The sequence below is a fragment of the Enhydra lutris genome, unplaced genomic scaffold (assembly GCF_002288905.1).
Source record: "Enhydra lutris kenyoni isolate GAN:26980312 unplaced genomic scaffold, ASM228890v2 scaffoldscaffold1, whole genome shotgun sequence".
NCBI lineage: Eukaryota > Metazoa > Chordata > Mammalia > Carnivora > Mustelidae > Enhydra > Enhydra lutris.
Genome location: NW_019154085.1, coordinates 96081074 through 96100042, shown reverse-complemented (window position 1 = coordinate 96100042; position 18969 = coordinate 96081074). Strand labels below are relative to the sequence as shown.

General features: G+C 37.4%; 1 protein-coding gene across 2 annotated transcripts in view; it reads left to right on the top strand.

Moving 5' to 3' along the window:
- LOC111161039 (RAB3 GTPase activating protein catalytic subunit 1) overlaps positions 1–18969 on the top strand; it is a 114686-nt gene that overhangs the window by 44506 nt on the left and 51211 nt on the right. For both annotated transcript variants that reach the window (XM_022524613.1, XM_022524531.1), the window contains exons 6-8: positions 10892–11011; positions 12444–12609; positions 18061–18160. In XM_022524613.1, the coding sequence (XP_022380321.1) occupies positions 10892–11011; positions 12444–12609; positions 18061–18160 (386 nt within the window). The remainder of the gene's footprint in view (positions 1–10891; positions 11012–12443; positions 12610–18060; positions 18161–18969) is intronic.

Genomic DNA, 18969 nt, shown 5'->3' with positions numbered 1-18969 from the left:
TGGGCATCTTAAGAAGATTTCATAATGTTCTTATTTTTTTCCATAATGTTTTTAAAAGATTTCATTTGGGGCACCTGGGTGGCTCAGTGGGTTAAGCCGCTGCCTTCGGCTCAGGTCATGATCTCAGGGTCCTGGGATCGAGTCCCGCGTCGGGCTCTCTGCTCAGCAGGGAGCCTGCTTCCCTCTCTCTCTCTCTCTCTCTCTCTCTCTCTGCCTGCCTCTCCGTCTACTTGTGATCTCTCTCTCTGTCAAATAAATAAATAAAATCTTTAAAAAAAAAAAGATTTCATTTATTTATATGACAGAGCAAGAGAGTGAGGGAGAGCACACAACAGGGGGAGTGGATGAGGGAGAAGCAGGCTCCATCCAGGATCCTGGGATCATGACCTGAGCTGAAGGTAGACACTTAAGTGACTGAGCCACTCAGGTGCCTCCATAATGTTCTTTACTTGTTTTTTAAATAGAATTTTAACATTATAACTGTTGCAAACTAAAATTTCACAATTTTCAAGGTTATAAATTATCAGTCATGCTTCTTAGCACCTGAAGAATAACATACGCAGAAGCGTTTATAAACATTTCCTTTTTAAAAAAACTGAAGTTAATACTAAAACAATGACATTGAAAATTTGATAACTATTATGCAAAATATTCATTTATAACATACATATACAATTAGTATGGGTTGACCCTGTTGAAATGAGATAAAATTAATGTATGATTAACTTACATTTTGGGGGCATCTAGGTGGCTCAGTTGGTTAAGTGATTGCCTTTGGCCCAGGTCATGGTCCTGGGATCTTGGGATCAAGTCCCCCATTGGGCTTTCCTGCTCAGTGGGGAGACTGTTCCTCCTTCTTCCTCTAACCTCCCCCTCCTCACTGCCCCCCTCCCTGCTCGTGTTCTTGATTGCTCCCTCTCTCTCTCAAATGAATAAATTAAAAAAATCTTTAAAAAAACCCAAAACATATTTATTTATTTATTTATTTATTTTTAAAACATTTTATTTATTTATTTGAGAGAAGAGACAGACAGTGAGAGAGAGCATGAACGAGGAGAAGGTCAGAGGGAGAAGCAGACTCCCCGTGGAGCTGGGAGCCTGATGCGGGACTCGATCCCGGGGCTCCAGGATCATGACCTGAGCTGAAGGCAGTCGCTTAACCAACTGAGGCACCCAGGCGCCCCCCAAAACATATTTAAAATCAAACTTTACAAAATAAAGTTTTGGCATTTATGGCAATACTCAGTTTTGATAGTTCATCTATCTGCATCTATTTTGAAATCTTGTAATGTCACTTTTTATATTATGCAACTGCCAGTAAGCTCTAAGCCTGTTTAAGTTTTTTAAGGGTATTTTATAAAATGAATCTTTAAAAGATATGTGGGAATGATCAGTTTTTATGGTATAGGCAAGATAATTGATGTTAATGATGTGATTGTTGGCTACCTCTCTCTACCTTCTTATATACCTCTTACCTTCTAATGGTAGATTCCTGAAACCATAAGTAGAGAGAGATTTATTCCCTTGATTGTTACTCCTTATAAAATAAGTAGTCTTGGAAATGATATAGACATTAAACTAGGAGACATTTGTGCCCAAATATAAATTTGTGAGATCTTTACTGAGCCGAGGTTTTAATAAGAAGGAATCGTAGGCAGGATAATGAACCTCTCTACAACCGACACGTGTCCACATCCTAAAACCTGTGAATTTAGGTTACATGGCCAGAAGGGATCAAGGGAACAGATGGAATTAGGGTTGCTAATTAGCTGTGTTTAAGATTGGAAGATTTATCCTGGAATAAATCTTACACTGGTGGGCCTAGTGTAATCACAAGAGTTCTTTTTTTTTGTTTGTTTTGTTTTAGAGAGAGAGTGTGTGTGTGCTGGGGGATTGGGGAGGATAGTGGCGTAGAGAGAGAGAGAATCTTAAGCAGGGTCCATGCCTAGTGTAGAGCCCAACACGGGGCTATCACAACCCTGAGCTCAAGACGTGAGCCAGAATCAAGAGTCTGACTCAAGAGTTGGACGCTTAACTGACTGAGCCACCCAGGCTCTCCATAAGAGTATTTTAATGTGGAGAAAAGGCAGAAGAGAATCAGTGTCTGAGTGGTGTAATATGAGAACTTGGCCTGCTATTGCTGGGTTTGAAGAAGGTAGCCAGGAACTAAGGAATGAGGGGAGCCTCTAGAAACGGGGAAAGGGAAGGCATGAATTCCGGCTTTTGAAACTTCCAAAAGGAACACAACCTTGCTGACTAGTTGATTTTAGCATGCTGAGACTTTTGTTGCCCTTCTGACCTATAGAATTATAAGAGAATAAATTTGTTTTAAGCCACCAATTTTGTGTTAATTTGTTACAGTAGCAATATGAAAACAACACAAAAAGTGGGGCTGTAAGTGCTATATGTCTGGGAGGCTCTACTGAGATTGGAAAAATACACTGAAAGTATAGCTGGGTTTAACTCATGATGATTTTTGTATCTGTGGTTTTGCCTTTGTCCAGCCTAGTCTTTGGACCTTCAGCTCAACCACACTTTAAGGGAATAGCAGCAACAATGTAAAGAAATGGCCCACAATCTTATAAATTGTATAGTTGAATAATTACGATGGCTTTTAAAAAACAATATTTATTTTTATGATTTTAATGCATTTTTTTGGATGGCTTTAGAAAGAGATATGTGCAAAAGGACCTGATAGTTTTGAGAGAATGGTATTTTAGAGTAGCTCTAAGGGCCTGTAAGATGTTCTTACTCTTTCAAAAGCAGAAATGTTCAGAAGACTTCTAGTGATGGTGACATAACATAGTTGGCAGTTCCTTTTCTGCAAAAAGAAAAAAAGCATAAAACTGGAAAATATTGGCAAAACAACTATTTCAGGGTACTGAAAATTACCCAAAGGCAGACAACAAATTGAGAAGCATTTATTTTTGAAAAATCACTGGTGTTTCTTATAAGATAGATGGATACTCTGGCCCTTTTGCCTGTGACTGTTTATACCACTGCCTGTCTTTTCCCCAGTCTGTGTTGGTGAGAACTGTGGTTTTTCAGTCTAGACTGGTCATGAAAACCACCGTTCTGTTGGCAGATGAACAGGCTTGATCTGGGTAAAGGGCAAAAACCTGTAGCTCTGCCATCTAAGAGTAGTGGACTTGATTGAGCACAGATGAATGAGGAAAAGCTGTATCTGAACTAAGCTGAGGTTGTAGTTCTAGTTCAAGGCATTTGGTGGGTTAGTCAGAAATTTAATAGAGACATACTATATGTATGAGAGCCATAGAAAAGTTGAATATACTTGCTACACTTATCATAGGGGAACTATGTATGTGCAGGAGAGATGTAAGAAGACCCAAACTTAAGAACTGGTTGCAACTTTAAATGCACCTACACCTCTTTCCAGCAGATCAGTCAGCAGATAATGAAAGTCTCATAGTCTCAAGTGTTTGAGCATATTCTTTACCTCAGTTACTGTCTTACCACAAAGCAGTATTGACAGTGGGTAGCCCCAGGGAGCCAGGCTAAGAACAATAAAATAGTTGAATAGAGACACCAATAGTTGAATATCTTGGGAAAGACAGATTGTACAGTTTAAATCTTGACAAGTTACTAGATACAAGCAAAGAACCCTCAGAAAAGTTAAACTTGGTTTTACTATATTATCTTAATGTAGTTTTCAACAACAAAATTACTAGGTATACAGGGTCACACAGGAAAAATGTGACCCATATGTAAGTGAGAAAAAAGGTAGCAGAAATTGGGACTCTTGATGGGATTGAGCCATAACTTCAAAGTGGTTATAAGTATGTTAAAAAAATTGAAGGAAGTATATTCAGAGAATTAAAAATATGCTACCGGGCGCCTGGGTGGCTCAGTTGGTTAAGCGACTGCCTTCAGCTCAGGTCATGATCCTGGAGCCCCGGGATCGAGTCCCGCATCAGGCTCCCAGCTCCACGGGGAGTCTGCTTCTCCCTCTGACCTTCTCCTCGCTCATGCTCTCTCTCACTGTCTCTCTCTTCTCTCAAATAAATAAATAAAATGTTTAAAAAAAAATATGCTACCAATGAGTCAAATTGGAAATCTCAGTAAACTATAATGAAGAGCCAGATGGAAATCTTAGAGTTTAAAAGTATAACTGAAATAAACTTTCATCAGATAAGCTCAAAAGCAGACCTGAGAAGTCAGAAGAAAGAGTTGGATTTGAAAGATTAATAGAAGTTTTCCAATCCAAAAAACAGAAGAAGAATAGATAAAAATGAACAGAACTTAGGATATCTGTGGGTCAATATCAGGTGTTCCAAAGCATACAGGTAATAATGGGTGTTCCAGATGAAGAGAGAGAAAGGGGAGGGGGAAAATACTCAAAGAAATAATGACTGAAAACTTCTTAGATTTGATGAAAAAATACTTATTTATGGACCCAGGACTCTCAGTGAATCCCAGGTGGGATTAACACAGCAAACCAAATCTAGACATATTATTGTCAACTTGCTGAAACCCAAAGCAAAGAGAATCTTCAAAGCAGCAGGAGAAAAATGACTTGTCATATACAAAAGAAAAATACTATTTGCTGACAAAAACATTAGAGGCTAGAGGGCAGTGCAATGACATACTGAGTATTGAAAGAAAAAACTGTATTGAAAGAAAAAATTGTGGGGGCGCCTGGGTGGCTCAGTGGGTTAAGCCGCTGCCTTCGGCTCAGGTCATGATCTCAGAGTCCTGGGATCGAGCCCCGCATCGGGCTCTCTGCTCTCTAGGGGAGCCTGCTTCCTCCTCTCTCTCTGCCTGCTTCCTCCTCTCTCTCTGCCTGCTTGTGATCTCTCTGTCAAAGAAATAAATAAAATCTTTAAAAAAAAAAAAAAAAGAAAAGAAAAAATTGCTAGCCAAGAATTCTATATCCAACAAAACTGTCTTTCAAAATATAAAGATGAAATAACAACATTGTTATATAAACAAACACAGAATTTATTGCCAGGAGACCTACCTTATAGTCAGTATTAAAGGGATGGTAACTTGGATATATAGGAAGGAATGAAGAGCATTGGAAAAACTCTAGGAAATACAAAAGGGATGTTTTTTTAATTAACAAAGCTCTTAAGATTGCTTAAGCAATAATTATAACACTGTACTGTTGGGTTTATAACATGGGTAAGGGTAAGGTATATGGCAGTATTGCACAAAGGAAGAGGGGAGGAAATGGAGCTATACTGTGTAAAATTGCTAGGTTTTACCAGAATTAATCTGAATAGATTATAAGTTAAAGGTACAGATTGCAATATCCAAGGATGTCTGGGAGGATGAAACTGAAAAAAGAAATTGTCTCTCGAACACCTCCATTTTCTCAGATATATTGTACATGTTAGAAATAATTATGTCCAAGAAATCTTTTTATTTATCATTACTGTTTTTGGTGATCCAGTATTTTATGCATATATTCTTTACACTATTTGAAGAAGCTCTGAATATATTTCTTTCTCTCTTTTTTTGTGGAGGAGGGACAGAAGGAGAGAGGGAGAGAATCTTAAGCAGGCGCCACACCCAGCACAGAACCTGACATGAGGCTCAGTCTTACAACCCTCATGACCTGCGCCCAAAGCAAGAGTTGGACACTTAACTGACTGAGCCACCCAGCTGTCCCTGAATATATTTCTTTCTTATTTTAGAAATAAAATAAGATGTAAAATGGTAGCAGTAACAGATGTAAAATGGTAGCAGATGTAAAATGGTAGCAGTCAGAGTTGGTGGTGTGTTTTTATGATTTTCCTATGCAAAATAAATAACAGGCGCAACAAATATAGGTTATTTGTTGTTGCTTTCAGTCTTTATTGGAGCAAGAAAGGAAAATGTATTTTAGAACAAAATAGATAAAAATGAGTGATTGTCCTACCTTTCTCAGTTGGAGAATGTGATATGAAGGCACATTTATATTAAATTTAGTATTTAGCATGAACATGTGTAATCTGTTAGATAAAGCAGTTCTGTTATTAAAAATTACCATAGTGGAGGGACGCCCGGGTGGCTCAGTTGGTTGGACGACTGCCTTCGGCTCAGGTCATGATCCCGGAGTTCCGGGATCGAGTCCTGCATCGGGCTCCCAGCTCCACGGGGAAGTCTCCTTCTCCCTCTGACTTTCTCCTTGCTCATGCTCTCTCTCACTGTCTCTCTCTCAAATAAATAAATAAAATCTTTAAAAAAAAAAATTACCATAGTGGAATTTTTACTTGTGTTGGTATGTTTGAGTGCCTCATAAACTTAAATTATTAGAGTAGATATTGTAGGATACATAAAGATTTATTAATGAAACTTACCTTACTATTTTACTCCCTGTTCACTTTTCCCATTCTCTTCTCCTGATCCCTCCTTTTATACACACATAAAAAAGGGGGCTTAAACATCTCATACTTACTAATTTTGGGTAGCCAAGCAGGAAATCATGAGAAATATGGGATATGTCCATCTGGATATTTTATGAATATGTGTTACATGTATATGTTTTTGTGCTAATTTGAGTTGTGAAATTTTTTCATAGATTCTGCAATGCATATTCTGATATACATTTGTCTTAGCATTTCATGATTGCTTTTATGTCAGTAAACTTTTTTTAATACCTTGTTATTTTTTTAAAAATAGTTATTTGACACAGAAAGAGAGATCACAAGTAGGCAGAGAGGCAAGCAGAGATAGAGGGGAAAGCAGGCTCCCCGCTGAGCCGAGAGCCGCATGTGGCGCTTGATCCCAGGACCCTGGGATCATGACCTGAGCCGAAGGCAGAGGCTCAACCCACTGAGCCACCCAGGCACCCCATACCTTCTTATTTTTTTAATGACTGTCAAGTATCATGTAGTATGAGTGTTCTGTAATTACCCATTTTTTTTTCCCACTGAAGGATATTTAGGTTGTTTTTAGTTTTTACAGTTAAACTGTTACAATGAGCATCATTACGCATAAAGATATACCTCATTTTTGTGCTTTGTTTTATTGTATTTTGTAGATACTGCCTCTTTTACAAATTGAAAGTTTGTAGCAACCCTGTGTTGAGCAAGTCTGTTTCTGCAAGTCTGTTTTTCTGGTATTCACTTCTGGTCTCTGTGTCATATTTTGATAGTTCCTGTAGTATTTCAAACTTTTTCATTATTCTCTTTGTTATTGTAATCTGTGATTGCTGAAATCTCAGAAGATTGTTAGCATTTATTAGTAATAAAGTATTTTTTATTTAAGATATTTATACTTTTTTTGACATAATACTGTTGGCATACTTAATAGACTACAGTATAGTATAGAAAATAATTTTATATGCATTGGGAAACTGAAAAAGTCATTATACATGCTTGATTTTGATATTTGCTTTGTTGTGGTAGTCTGGAACTGAACCCACAGTATCTTCAAGGTATGCCTGTATAGCTTTGTGCATTTGTATGAATGTTTTTGTAAAATAGATATAAAGAAATACAATTAGTTCAAAGTTTGTGAATTTTACATTTTGATATAGCCTGCCTTTTTGTTCTCCAAATGTTTTAAAGGTTTATACCACCATCTGTGGCATGTCCCAAACTCTTGTTGATACTGGATCTTATATTTTTTTGCCAATTAAATTGGCAAACAGTGATTATCTCTTCTTTTAATTTTATTTTCCTAATCAATAAGTTGAACATCTTTGAATAGAATTCTTATCTGTTGATACTTCTTATTCTTTAAAATATGTATCAGTTTTGCTCATTTAGTTTTTTTGTTACGGTAAAACAACAAAATTTACTATTTTAACCATTTTTTAAGTGTACACTGGTGTTGAGTACATTAATATTTTTGTGCAGCCATCACGAGTATTCATCTCCAGAGCTTTTCAAGCATCCCATACTGAAACTCTGTACCCATTAAATGTTAGCTCAACCCTTCATCTGCCAGGCCCTGTAACCACTGTTCTGTGTTTTGTCTCTGTAAGTTTGACTACTCTGTGTAACTCATGTAAGTATAATCATATGGTATTCAACCTTTTGTGACTGCCTTATTTCACTTAGCATCAAGTCTTCAAGGTTCATCTGTGTTGTAGCATGTTATCAGAAGTTCCTTCAATATTTCACTGTATACACATATCACATTTTGTGTATCCATTAGTCTATTGATAGACATTTGGATTGTTTTTGCCTTTTGGCTTTGTGGATAAGGTGCTGTGAGCAGGCATGTTCAAGTATCCCTTTGTGTCCCTGCTTTTAATTTTTCTGGGTCAATAACCAGATGTGAAATTACTGTTCATTCTGTATTTCAGTTTTTGAAGAATCACTGTACAGTTTTTCCATAGTGGCTGTATTATTTTACATTTGCAGCATTCATGCTCAGTCATTCTCATTTCCCCATATCCTTGCCAACATTTATGTGTTTTATTTTGCTTTACAATAGCCATCCTAATGGGTGTGAAGTCCTATCTCATTGTGGGTTTCATTTACATTTTCCTAATTAGTGATGTTGACCACATCCTTTAATGTGCTTGTTTTCCTATTGTGTATGTTTTTTGGACTAGTGTCTATTCATGTTCTTTGTTCACTTTTTAATCTGGTTGATTGTTTTTTGTTACTGATTTTTCTCATCTTTTAAAGGCCTCTACTTAATGTTTGCTTAGTTGAAGTCATTCTCAAGCCTCAAGTAGGTCTAGTACAGATAGTAGATCAGTGATATATATTGATCCTTCAAGGATAATAATAGTATCTGGGAAAATACATTAGAATTCAGAGAAGAGAGCGTATTTAAAAGGAGCAATGGGGGTAGTATTTGATGTAAATCTTCAAAGAAAGTATCGGATACTGATAGAATGAGGGAAAACATTAGAAGAAGCAAAGACATAGAGGACACAGTTAATTTTATTGCATATAAACAGAAAGTTCAGTTTGGCTTATTTGTTGTTATTGGGAGTATACACTGGCACAGTTTGTGTGTGTGTGTGTGTGTGTGTGTGTGTGTGTGTAGAGGGAGAAGATGGTTTGGCAGCAGCTATAACAGATACAGATGTTCTTTTATCTAGCAACTTAAGGGAGTTTATCCTATAGTTATATTTGTAGAAATAGTAGTAGTATTGTTAGCAGTGGCATAAAACTGGAGAAAGAGTACTGATGAGTAGGGGATTACCATATTATAATCTTATTTGAGGCTAGGTTGAATACATGGATAGATTATTTCAGGAAGAATAACCAAGAACAGTTGACAGTGGTTTCACTCTAGTGTGGGTGATGGCAGGGGAAAAAATGTTCACTTGTTTTGTTTTCTTTCTTCCAGGACATTAAAAAAAGAGCAAAGTATATCTTTAAAGAGCTTTAGAGCTGAAAATTCATAGCTCTGGATTCTTTCCAGTATTTAATGCCATTTCTGTATAACTAATTTTTGATTTCAAGAGTAGGAGGATGGAGGCAAGATGAGAAGATGAACTAAATTTTTGTCATCTAAACAATAAATAGATTATGGGTTGGACTGTGTTTATTTATCTTTATCACTGTTTGTGGGATTTCTTTTTTTTTTTTTTAAGATTTTATTCATTTATTTGAGAGACAGAGATCAGCAGTAGGCAGTGAGGCAGGCAGAGAGAGAGAGGGGAGGAAGCAGGCTTCCTGCTAAGCAAAGATCCCAATGCGGGGCTCGATCCCAGGACCCTGGGATCATGACCTGAGCCGAAGGCAGAGGCTTTAAATCACTGAGCCACCCAGGCGCCCCTGTTTGTGGGATTTCTTGAGAACGTTTGTAAATATAAGCCTTCACAACGCTACATATCCAGCGTTAAAATAAATTAGGCAAATGGATAATGCCTTTCATAAATTAATTTAAAAAACATTAGATAAAAATACATTTAGTAGGAGTGACTAGAATAGGAATTTTCAATAGGCAAAATCACTAACATGGGGCGCCTGGGTGGCTCAGTGGGTTAAAGCCTCTGCTTTCGGCTCAGGTCATGATCCCAGGGTCCTGGGACCGAGCCCCGCATTGGGCTCTCTGCTCAGCAGGGAGCCTGCTTCTTCCTCTCTCTCTGCCTGCCTCTCTGCCTACTTGTGATCTCTGTCTGTCAAATAAATAAATAAAATCTTTAAAAAAAAAATCACTAACATGACCTTATATTTTTGTAAAGTTTGGCCACAAATTTGTGGTATAAAGGACTTGACAACTGAATGAGAGGTTTTCATTTTTGTAAGATACTGTACCAACAGTAAGCCATTCTCTGATTATTTTGTGACTCCTATCAGCTGTGTGTTATTGAGCAAAAGAATATAAGAATTTGTTGGAGCACCAGCGTGGCCCAGTCATTTAAGCATTGACTCTTGATTTTGGCTCAGGTCATGATCTCAGGGTTCGGAGATTGAACCCTGCTTCAGGCTCAGTGCTGGGGGTGGAGCCTGCTTAAAAGCTCTCCCCCTTCTCTGCAGCTCCCCCACCCTCTCTCCCCTTCTGTTAAAAAACAAAACAAAACAAAAAACAACAATATAATAATAATCCCTTAATTGAGTAAACCACGTTTTCACATTTAGTTAGTACAAATACATGATGGCTGATAATTATCTTCCTCCCATTTGGGGAATCTTTCCATGTCAGTGGACTTAATGTTATCGGCTAATTAAAGCAAGATTTCAGTCTTGGAAACTTAACTTTAAGGCAGAACTGTTAATGCTTTTTTTTTGTGATTTCAGCAAATTGCTTTTAATTTTTCAAGAATTGAGAGGAATTAGGTGAATAATGGAAGTCTTTTACTAAATGAAGGAAATTCATGTTATTTGTCAGTTCAGTTGCCATTGAAAAAAAAGAGAAACACCTGTATCTTAGACATGACTTGCTAAACTTCATGGAAATTTTTTCAAGTTTTTCAAACAATGGTTTTGTATTCTGAAGTTTTCTCTGTTTAATGGCAGTAATTCTTTTTTTAAAGGTATGGACTGCGGGAATTTGTGGTGATTGCCCCTGCTGCAAACCATGATGCAGTTCTCAGTGAATCTAAGTGCAATCTTCTTCTAAGTTCTGTGTCTATTGCTTTGGGAAACACTGGCTGGTAGGTGGACATTTTGAAAAACCTAGACCATGAATTAAAAACTATTTTTAATTTTAATTTATGAAGGAAAATGGTTCCTAAGTTAGATTTTTTAAAAATAAATTCTTATTGTTCCTACTTGTGCATTATTATATTAGAATACCATATAGAAGGACAAACTCAAAACCTTTCGTGAGTGCATTTCTAAAGGGAAATTTACTGAAATAGTCAATGAATATTTGAAATGAAGAGTAAATTGTGCTCTTTTTGTGTTTTGCTTTCAAATGTTTAGTTTATTTAAATTTTACAAAATCTAATTTTCACACTTAAAAATGGACCCTTCTCAACTTCAACTGAGATTGCCCATGTCAGATGACTCAAACTTTTTGCTGCTTTGTGTATGTCCGCAAATGACTGAAATTGCTTAGAGTATTGATTTTGGGGTTACAGATAAATTTTAGGAAGTAGGCTTATTTGCAAATATGCAAATCTGTGAATAATAAGGATTGCCTCTATCTCCAAATGATAAAGTAAAAAATACCACTAATGTTGGTTTGATTTGTATTGTTTCATATCTGTGGATCAAATTTTATTTTGCCTTTGAAAGGCTAATATAATACTGATGCTGGCAGGCCTGATCTGGACCCAGAGAGGGTCCCTCAGGACCATCCGAGGGCTTCCCTGGATGTGTGCAGGATAGAAATCAAATGTGAGCTAGCAGGAGATGAAAGCAGTGTTTATTAAAGGCATAGAGAGAGTGCAGGGAGAGTATCTGAGAGACTCAGGAAAGGAGGAAGTCTCATCTTTGCTGGGGTCTGGGGTTTCTGTTGAGGATCATGGTCTCGTGTATGTGCCCTCTTAGGCATCCAGGAACTGGCTAGAACAAATGTGAGGGCCCTGTGTTATTCCTTGGAGCCAGGGTGTCTTGGCATGGAGATGCCTAGTGCTAGTGGTCCAGAATGTGCATATGATAGCTTTGTCTGGTCATTCTCACCTGGTCCTTCCTTAAATGTTATCTATTCTAGAGAAACCATTAACTCCCTGTCTCTTACAAGGAGGACATAAACTACTGAGGCATGTGTAAAGTAGGGGTGCAGCTCCTAGCAAGAATAGAAGCAGGAAAAGGAGAAAAAAGACTTTTGTGGAGTCCTTCAGTTTCCCTATCTCAGTATGATCGTTTTTATTCAAGAAAATTTTCATTGTGCCTTTTTTTTTACTTTCAGCTATTATAAAACAATTTTCTGAATATAAAGTGCCATTAGATGATCATTTCTTAAGCTTATTAGTGTAAGAAGAAACTAACAGTGTCTCTTATAAATATAAGTCTCATGAGTGATCCTTGCTTAGTGTTTTTAAATATTTGAGATTAAAACAATGGGGAAATCTTTAGTTTTAGGAATTACTCAGTGTTTAATGAACTTAAAGTCTATTCCTATTTAATTATGTCTTACAGCCAGGTGCCACTCTTTGTGCAAATTCATCACAAATGGCGAAGAATGTATGTGGGCGAATGTCAGGGTCATGGTGTCCGAACTGATTTTGAAATGGTTCATCTTCGGAAAGTGCCAAATCAGTACACTCATTTGTCAGGTCTGCTGGATATCTTCAAATCAAAGATTGTAAGTTTGTATTGATATTGTCAGTCTTCTCTGGGATCCAGATGAAAGTGGCAGTTTGGTAATTTTATTGAGTATGTAGAAACATTGATGTAGTTATGTGAAAGAAAGATGTAATTGACTATGTTCAAAGAAACAGTATGCAGTTAGATTTTTAGTGTGCTAATGCTAAAGAACAACTAATTAATTTTGTTCAGTTTGTTAACATTTATTTACTATGTTACCTCTTTCTACTCTTCTCTAATAGTAAAACAGATGGCCCTTGAACAGTACAGGGGTTGGGGCCTTAACATTGCACCTCCCCTGTGCAGTCAAAAATATACTTTTAATGTCTGACTCCCCCAAAACTTGATTATCATTAGCCTGCTTTTGACTGGAAGCTACACCAGTAACATAAACACTTGATTAACATATATTTTGTGTGTTATATATCATATTCTTAAAGTAAGCTGGAGATAATAAAATGTTACTAAGAATAACGTAAGGAAGAGAAAACATATTTATAACACTGTACTGTAAAAAGCTCATCTGTGAGTGGACCTGCATAGTTCAGACCCATGTTCAGGGGTCGGCTATTGCCACCCTACCCAGATGAGTGTGCTTCAGGTAGCTGCCTCTTCGGGATTTTCCCTGTGAGCTCCTTGACGTCTCAACACTTTTGGTTCTGAATTGTCTCCCTCCCCACCCCAAATCTTCATTTTATTTGATTTTTAGAATTAATGTGGCTTATATTTTATGACTGAGAGCAATAAGGCTAAATGGAAGGTACTTAGACCATTCTTGGTGTTCCATAAAAACACTACCACAGAGATAAGGACGACTTACCTGTGTTACTCTGGAGGAAGAAGATTAGGATTTAAGTTGAGGAGCTGTTAGAAAGAGAGCAAAGCCAGATGAGGGTCTTCCACTTAGAGAAATATTCCTTACAGGCTTAAACTGACCCCCATCTCACTGAAGTGATCATACCAAACGGATGGCAGGTGTCTCCTGGTCTGACACATTGAACAGAATATATTATCACCTGCATTCTGTTCCTGTCTGAAGTGTTTACCACAAGTCAGCACGTGCAGGAACAGTCTCATATTTCCAGACTGAGCCATATTTTGCAAAGTAACTGGCTTAGACCCTTCAAAACAGTCAGTATCATGATTGGCAAAACAAAGATTGGTAGCTGTTTAAATTAAGGAAGACTAAAGTGACATAACAGCTAAATGCAATGCAAAATCCTTGATTGGATCCCTGACCAAAACAAAATAGCCAAAAAGGATATGATTGGGACAATTTTAGTATGGATTATATCTTAAAAAATAGTGTCAGTATTACAATTCTTGAGTATGACAGTTGTTTTATGGTAATTACATATATTTTACAGAGTTCCAGGTATGTATGTAAATTTTTTTCAAAAACTTTGACAAGCTTTAAGTACTGCTTCATTCTATATGTGTTTTGAGAAATATTTGAAAAAGATAAGTATGTATATATTTCTGTCCCATTTGTTTCCCTTTACTCTCTCACCAGAAGTTTTTAATTGTATAATTTTACATCAGGTTTCTGGTCAAATCAGGTTTCTAGTCAGATGCAAATATTAATACTTTATTCCTTCTTCAAAAACATTAGTGAACATTTCTTCCTTGGATCTTTTATGTCCCTTATGTAGCTGAATTTCTCTTTACTGAAACTAGGGATCACGTTGATCTGTGAAGCCTAACTTAAATGATGACAGTCTGCTAGTTGTACTTCAGTGAAAAGTGTTCTTAATCAGTTCATTACATTATCTGGCAGAGCTTTCACAAAACTCACTCACCTAGATATGAAATATCCCTCAAAATTATTTTTTTTTTTTTAAAGTAGGTTGCACGCACAAAGTGGAGCTTGATCTCATGAACCTGAAATCAAGAGTCGTGTTCTCCACTGACTGAGCCAGCCAGGTGCCCTGCAAAATTGATTTGATAAGAGTTGAACTTAAAATAATTGAGAGTTGTTTGGGTACTTTAGGGGTTTTACATAGCTAAAGCTACCCAGTATGTAACTCTTCTGTTACATATCTCTAAAGCTATCTTTATAAAAATTACTGTTTAACACCTGCTTGCAATGTTCCATAATACTCACCGTTCACTGGAAGTTTATTTCATTTTTGCAAAGATCTAATTTATTAGAAAAGGTTTCCTTCTGGGGTGCCTAGGTGCCTCAGTTGGTTAAGAGTCTGCCTTTAGCTCAGGTCATGATCCCAGAGACCTGGGATCAAGTCCTGGATCGGGCTCCCTTGCTCATGTTGTCTCTCTCTCTCTCTCTCTCACTCTCTCAAATAAATAAATAAAATCTTAAAAAAAAAAAAGGCTTCCTTCTGGTAGGGGTGGGGAGGTCAGTTTTGCCCTTTGGGGTACATTAAATTTAAATTCTGCCATAATCCTCTAAGTTTGTGAAAATTCATACTCTAGTCTTTTTTCATTTAGACATTCTTCTTTCAGATGTTCTTTAAATATCATGTTTTTATACTCTTGAATGTTGATTTGGATATTTGTCTATTTTGGAACTATATTCCTTTATGTTTTGTGGAAATTTTGTTTGCAGGCTCTTTTAGAATGAATGTTTTATCTAAAATTTTTTTTTTTTAAAGATTTTATTTATTTATTTGACAGACAGAGATCACAAGTAGACAGAGAGGCAGGCAGAGAGAGAGAGGGAAGCAGGCTCCCTGCTGAGCAGAGAGCCCGATGTGGGACTCGATCCCGGGACCCTGAGATCATGACCTGAGCCGAAGGCAGCGGCTTAACCCACTGAGCCACCCAGGCGCCCTTATCTAAAATTTTTAACTTTCTCTCCCATCCTCCCTTGTGGCTCTGTAATTGTGGTTGCTCCATACCTGCAGAAAATTTCAGAACTGGGTTTTTAAATGGTGTTTGGAGACTTTTGCTCTGTGGTGATATTAGGAGTGTTACGTATCTGGTTTTGGAATTATTGGATTGCTTGCTTAGATTATGAGAGTACTCCCCCCCACTCACTCAGTAACTTTCCCCACCCTATAACTTCTAGCAAAGCTAACTGTACCAAGCAGGTGTGCCTGCCCTAGTGTTTGCCTTAAGAGTCCTGCAGGGCACCTGGGTGGCTTAGTCGGTTAAGCATCTGCCTTTGGCTCAGGTCATGATTTCTGGGTCCTGGGATCAAGTCCTGCATTGGGCTCTCTGCTCAGCGGGGAGCCTACTTCTCCCTCCCTCTGCCTGCTGCTCTGCCTACTCGGGATGCCTCTCTGTCTCTCTCTCTGTGTCAAATAAAAAAATAAATAAAACCATTAAAAAAAAAAAGAGTCTTGCAGTGCACTCACTCTGGGCAGAGTTGAATTTGCAGTTCCACTTAATACAGTCTGTAATCCTAGGCTGTCATTGCCTTCTTCCATATCCAGAATTCAGCAGGCATGTGCCTTAAGCCCAACTTAAAACTTGGGATTTTGTGTACCTTTTCAAGGGCCCAGAAAGATGTATTTATGTCATGTTTGATCCTAGGTATTCCTTTCTGGTTATCTCTTCTATATTTATCTGTGTTGCTGTGTAACTGGAGCAGAGGTTATGTGTCAAAGCAACTTTGTTACGGTTTTTAGACTATTTGTATCTTATGGGTGAACACTCATTTAATATCCTCACTTGACTGAGAAGTCTGTTATTCCTGACCAGCCGGAATCTTACCTTGCTTGTCTAGGACACAGCAGTCCAAAACTGAATTATCTTTTTTGGTGGCAGCCACCTTGTATTTTGACTTTAGATTGAGTTTGTATTTGGTTAAAACTACTAGTGAGGGGTGTCTGGGTGGCTCAGTGGGTTAAAGCCTCTGCCTTCGGCTCAGGTCATGATCCCAGGGTCCTGGGTTCGAGCCCCGCATCGGGCTCTCTGCTAAGCCGGGAGCCTGCTTCCTCCTCTCTCTCTGCTTGCTTCTCTGCCTACTTGTGATCTCCGTCTGTCAAATAAATAAGTAAAATCTTAAAACAAACAAACAAACAAACTACTAGTGACATCTGTAGATGCTGCTACTGAGTAATGTATCTTTCTCCTCCTGATCATCAGTATCAGCAACACCTGGGAACTGGTTGGATATGCAGAATACTCTTGAATTCATAGTTTACCATGATCCATAGGTGATTCATTTCATATTTAAGTCCTATTCCACATTAATGTAGGTTAACTATTATTAAGGCAAGCTGAGATCATAGGATGTTTAGATGATATTAATTTTCATGGTTTTTAATGAAGGTAAAGATGAATCTAAATTTTCTGTTAACTGATTCATTGATATATTTTGCATGAGTGACCATTTGTCTTAGTGTAAAATTATGGTTAAATATTCAAGACTGGCTTTAATTTGAGTTTATTTTCATTTAAAAGAAGGAAAAGACATCATCTCCTACTTTATAATAGTTTCACTTATTTAAAAAATGAATCAGATTTTTTTCAGATTTTTTTCACATTCATTATGGCTGAGCAGAATAGTAAGAAATAATATATTATCTTTTTTAAAATTAATATATAAGGTATTATTTGCTTCAGGGGTACAAGTCTGTCAATCATCAGTGTTACACAATTCACAGCACTCACCATAGTACACACCCTCCCCAGTGTCTATAACCCAGCTACCCTATCCCTACCCTGCAACCCTCCAGCAACCCTCAATTTGTTTCATGAGATTAAGAGTGTTTTACGGTTTGTCTCTCTCCCAATCCCATCTCGTTTCATTTTTTCCCTCCCTATCCCCCATGGCCCCCTGCCCTGACTCTCAAATTCCTCATATCAGAAGGAAATTATATTTGTATAATTGAAATTGTTAAAAATATTTTTTTAAAGATTTTTTATTTATTTATTTGACAGAGAGAGATCACAAGTAGAGAGGCAGGCAGAGAGAGAGAGAGAGAGGGAAGCAGGCTCCCTGCTGAGCAGAGAGCCCGATGCGGGACTCGATCCCAGGACCCTAAGATCATGACCTGAGCCGAAGGCAGCGGCTTAACCCACTGAGCCACCCAGGCGCCCCGAAATTGTTAAAAATATTTTGAAGGAGCATTTGTTTTGTTTCCAGGTAGCGGTTAATTTATTTATTTGTTCTTAAAAAGATTTATTTATTTTGGAGTGAGAGCAAGAGTGCCAGTGAGCATGAGCTTGGGGAGGGACAGAAGGGGAGAGAGAGAGGGACAGGCGGCCTCCATGCTAAGTGGGGAACCCAGGGATCTGACATGGGCTTAATGCAGAGCTGGGCCCAGGACACAAGGGGCTCAATCTCAGGATCCTGAGATCATGTTCTGAGCTGAAATCAAGAGTCAAGAGGCTTAACACTTGACTCACATATGCGGTCCTCCAGTTAGTAATTTAAACGGCTTCATGTTCATGTAATTTGCTCTCTGGCATTATTTTTGAAACACTTTTTTTTTTTTTTTTTTTAAAGCTATATGATATTGTCTTTGCATTTATTTCCTAGGGATGTCCTTTAACTCCTTTGCCTCCAGTTAGTATTGCTATTCGCTTTACGTATGTACTTCAGGATTGGCAGCAGTATTTTTGGCCTCAGCAACCTCCAGGTGAGATAATTTAAGAGTATATTTAACTTACTGAATATAAATGGAAAAGAAAATATATTCAGAAACTAAACTTATTTAACAGTGTGTTTCAAGTATCTTAAATTTGAAATGTTTGTAATTCATTCTAAATGCAGTATTGCTGATTTCATTGCCTTTATCATATTTTTTCTCTTGAAAAAAAGCTCTGAAGTTTGTTCCAGAGACAGCATTACTCTATATGTGACAATCTGTCTTTGAAAGCTAACATTATTTATAAAGCATCCCCCTGCTGTGGAACATCATGTGCTGCAAATTAGTTTGTAGTGAATGATTAAAATGTCTGTTTTTAGACTGTAATAACAGAAGCCACCCTCATAAGCTGAGAACCTTATGGAAAGTAGAGATTGAAGAAGAGTGCTAAATGAGGAAAGCAGAAAAGAGAGAAAAAATTTGTATATACATATATACTTATGATGGGTAGAGCTCTAGAATATTTTACTTTAACTTGCTTTTGATGTAATTAAAATCAATTTACCTGCTTAGCCATAAAGCAATATATACTAATATACGTATTCATTCAGTAATCATTAATTATTAGCCTGTAATGGGCTGATGTTTGGGCTGCAGGTGTAAAGAAGACATTACCTAAGTTGTAGAAAAGTTCACTCTATGGACATATAGCCTAATTAAGTGAGGGTTTGGTTCCTGGGTGTTTCTCTCACATAGAAGTATAATTATATTCAAGTATATCTAATAAGAAATGTAATACAAACTTATAAATAATTACACGGATTTTACTAGCCTGAAAACATTTTTTCACTCTACCTCCC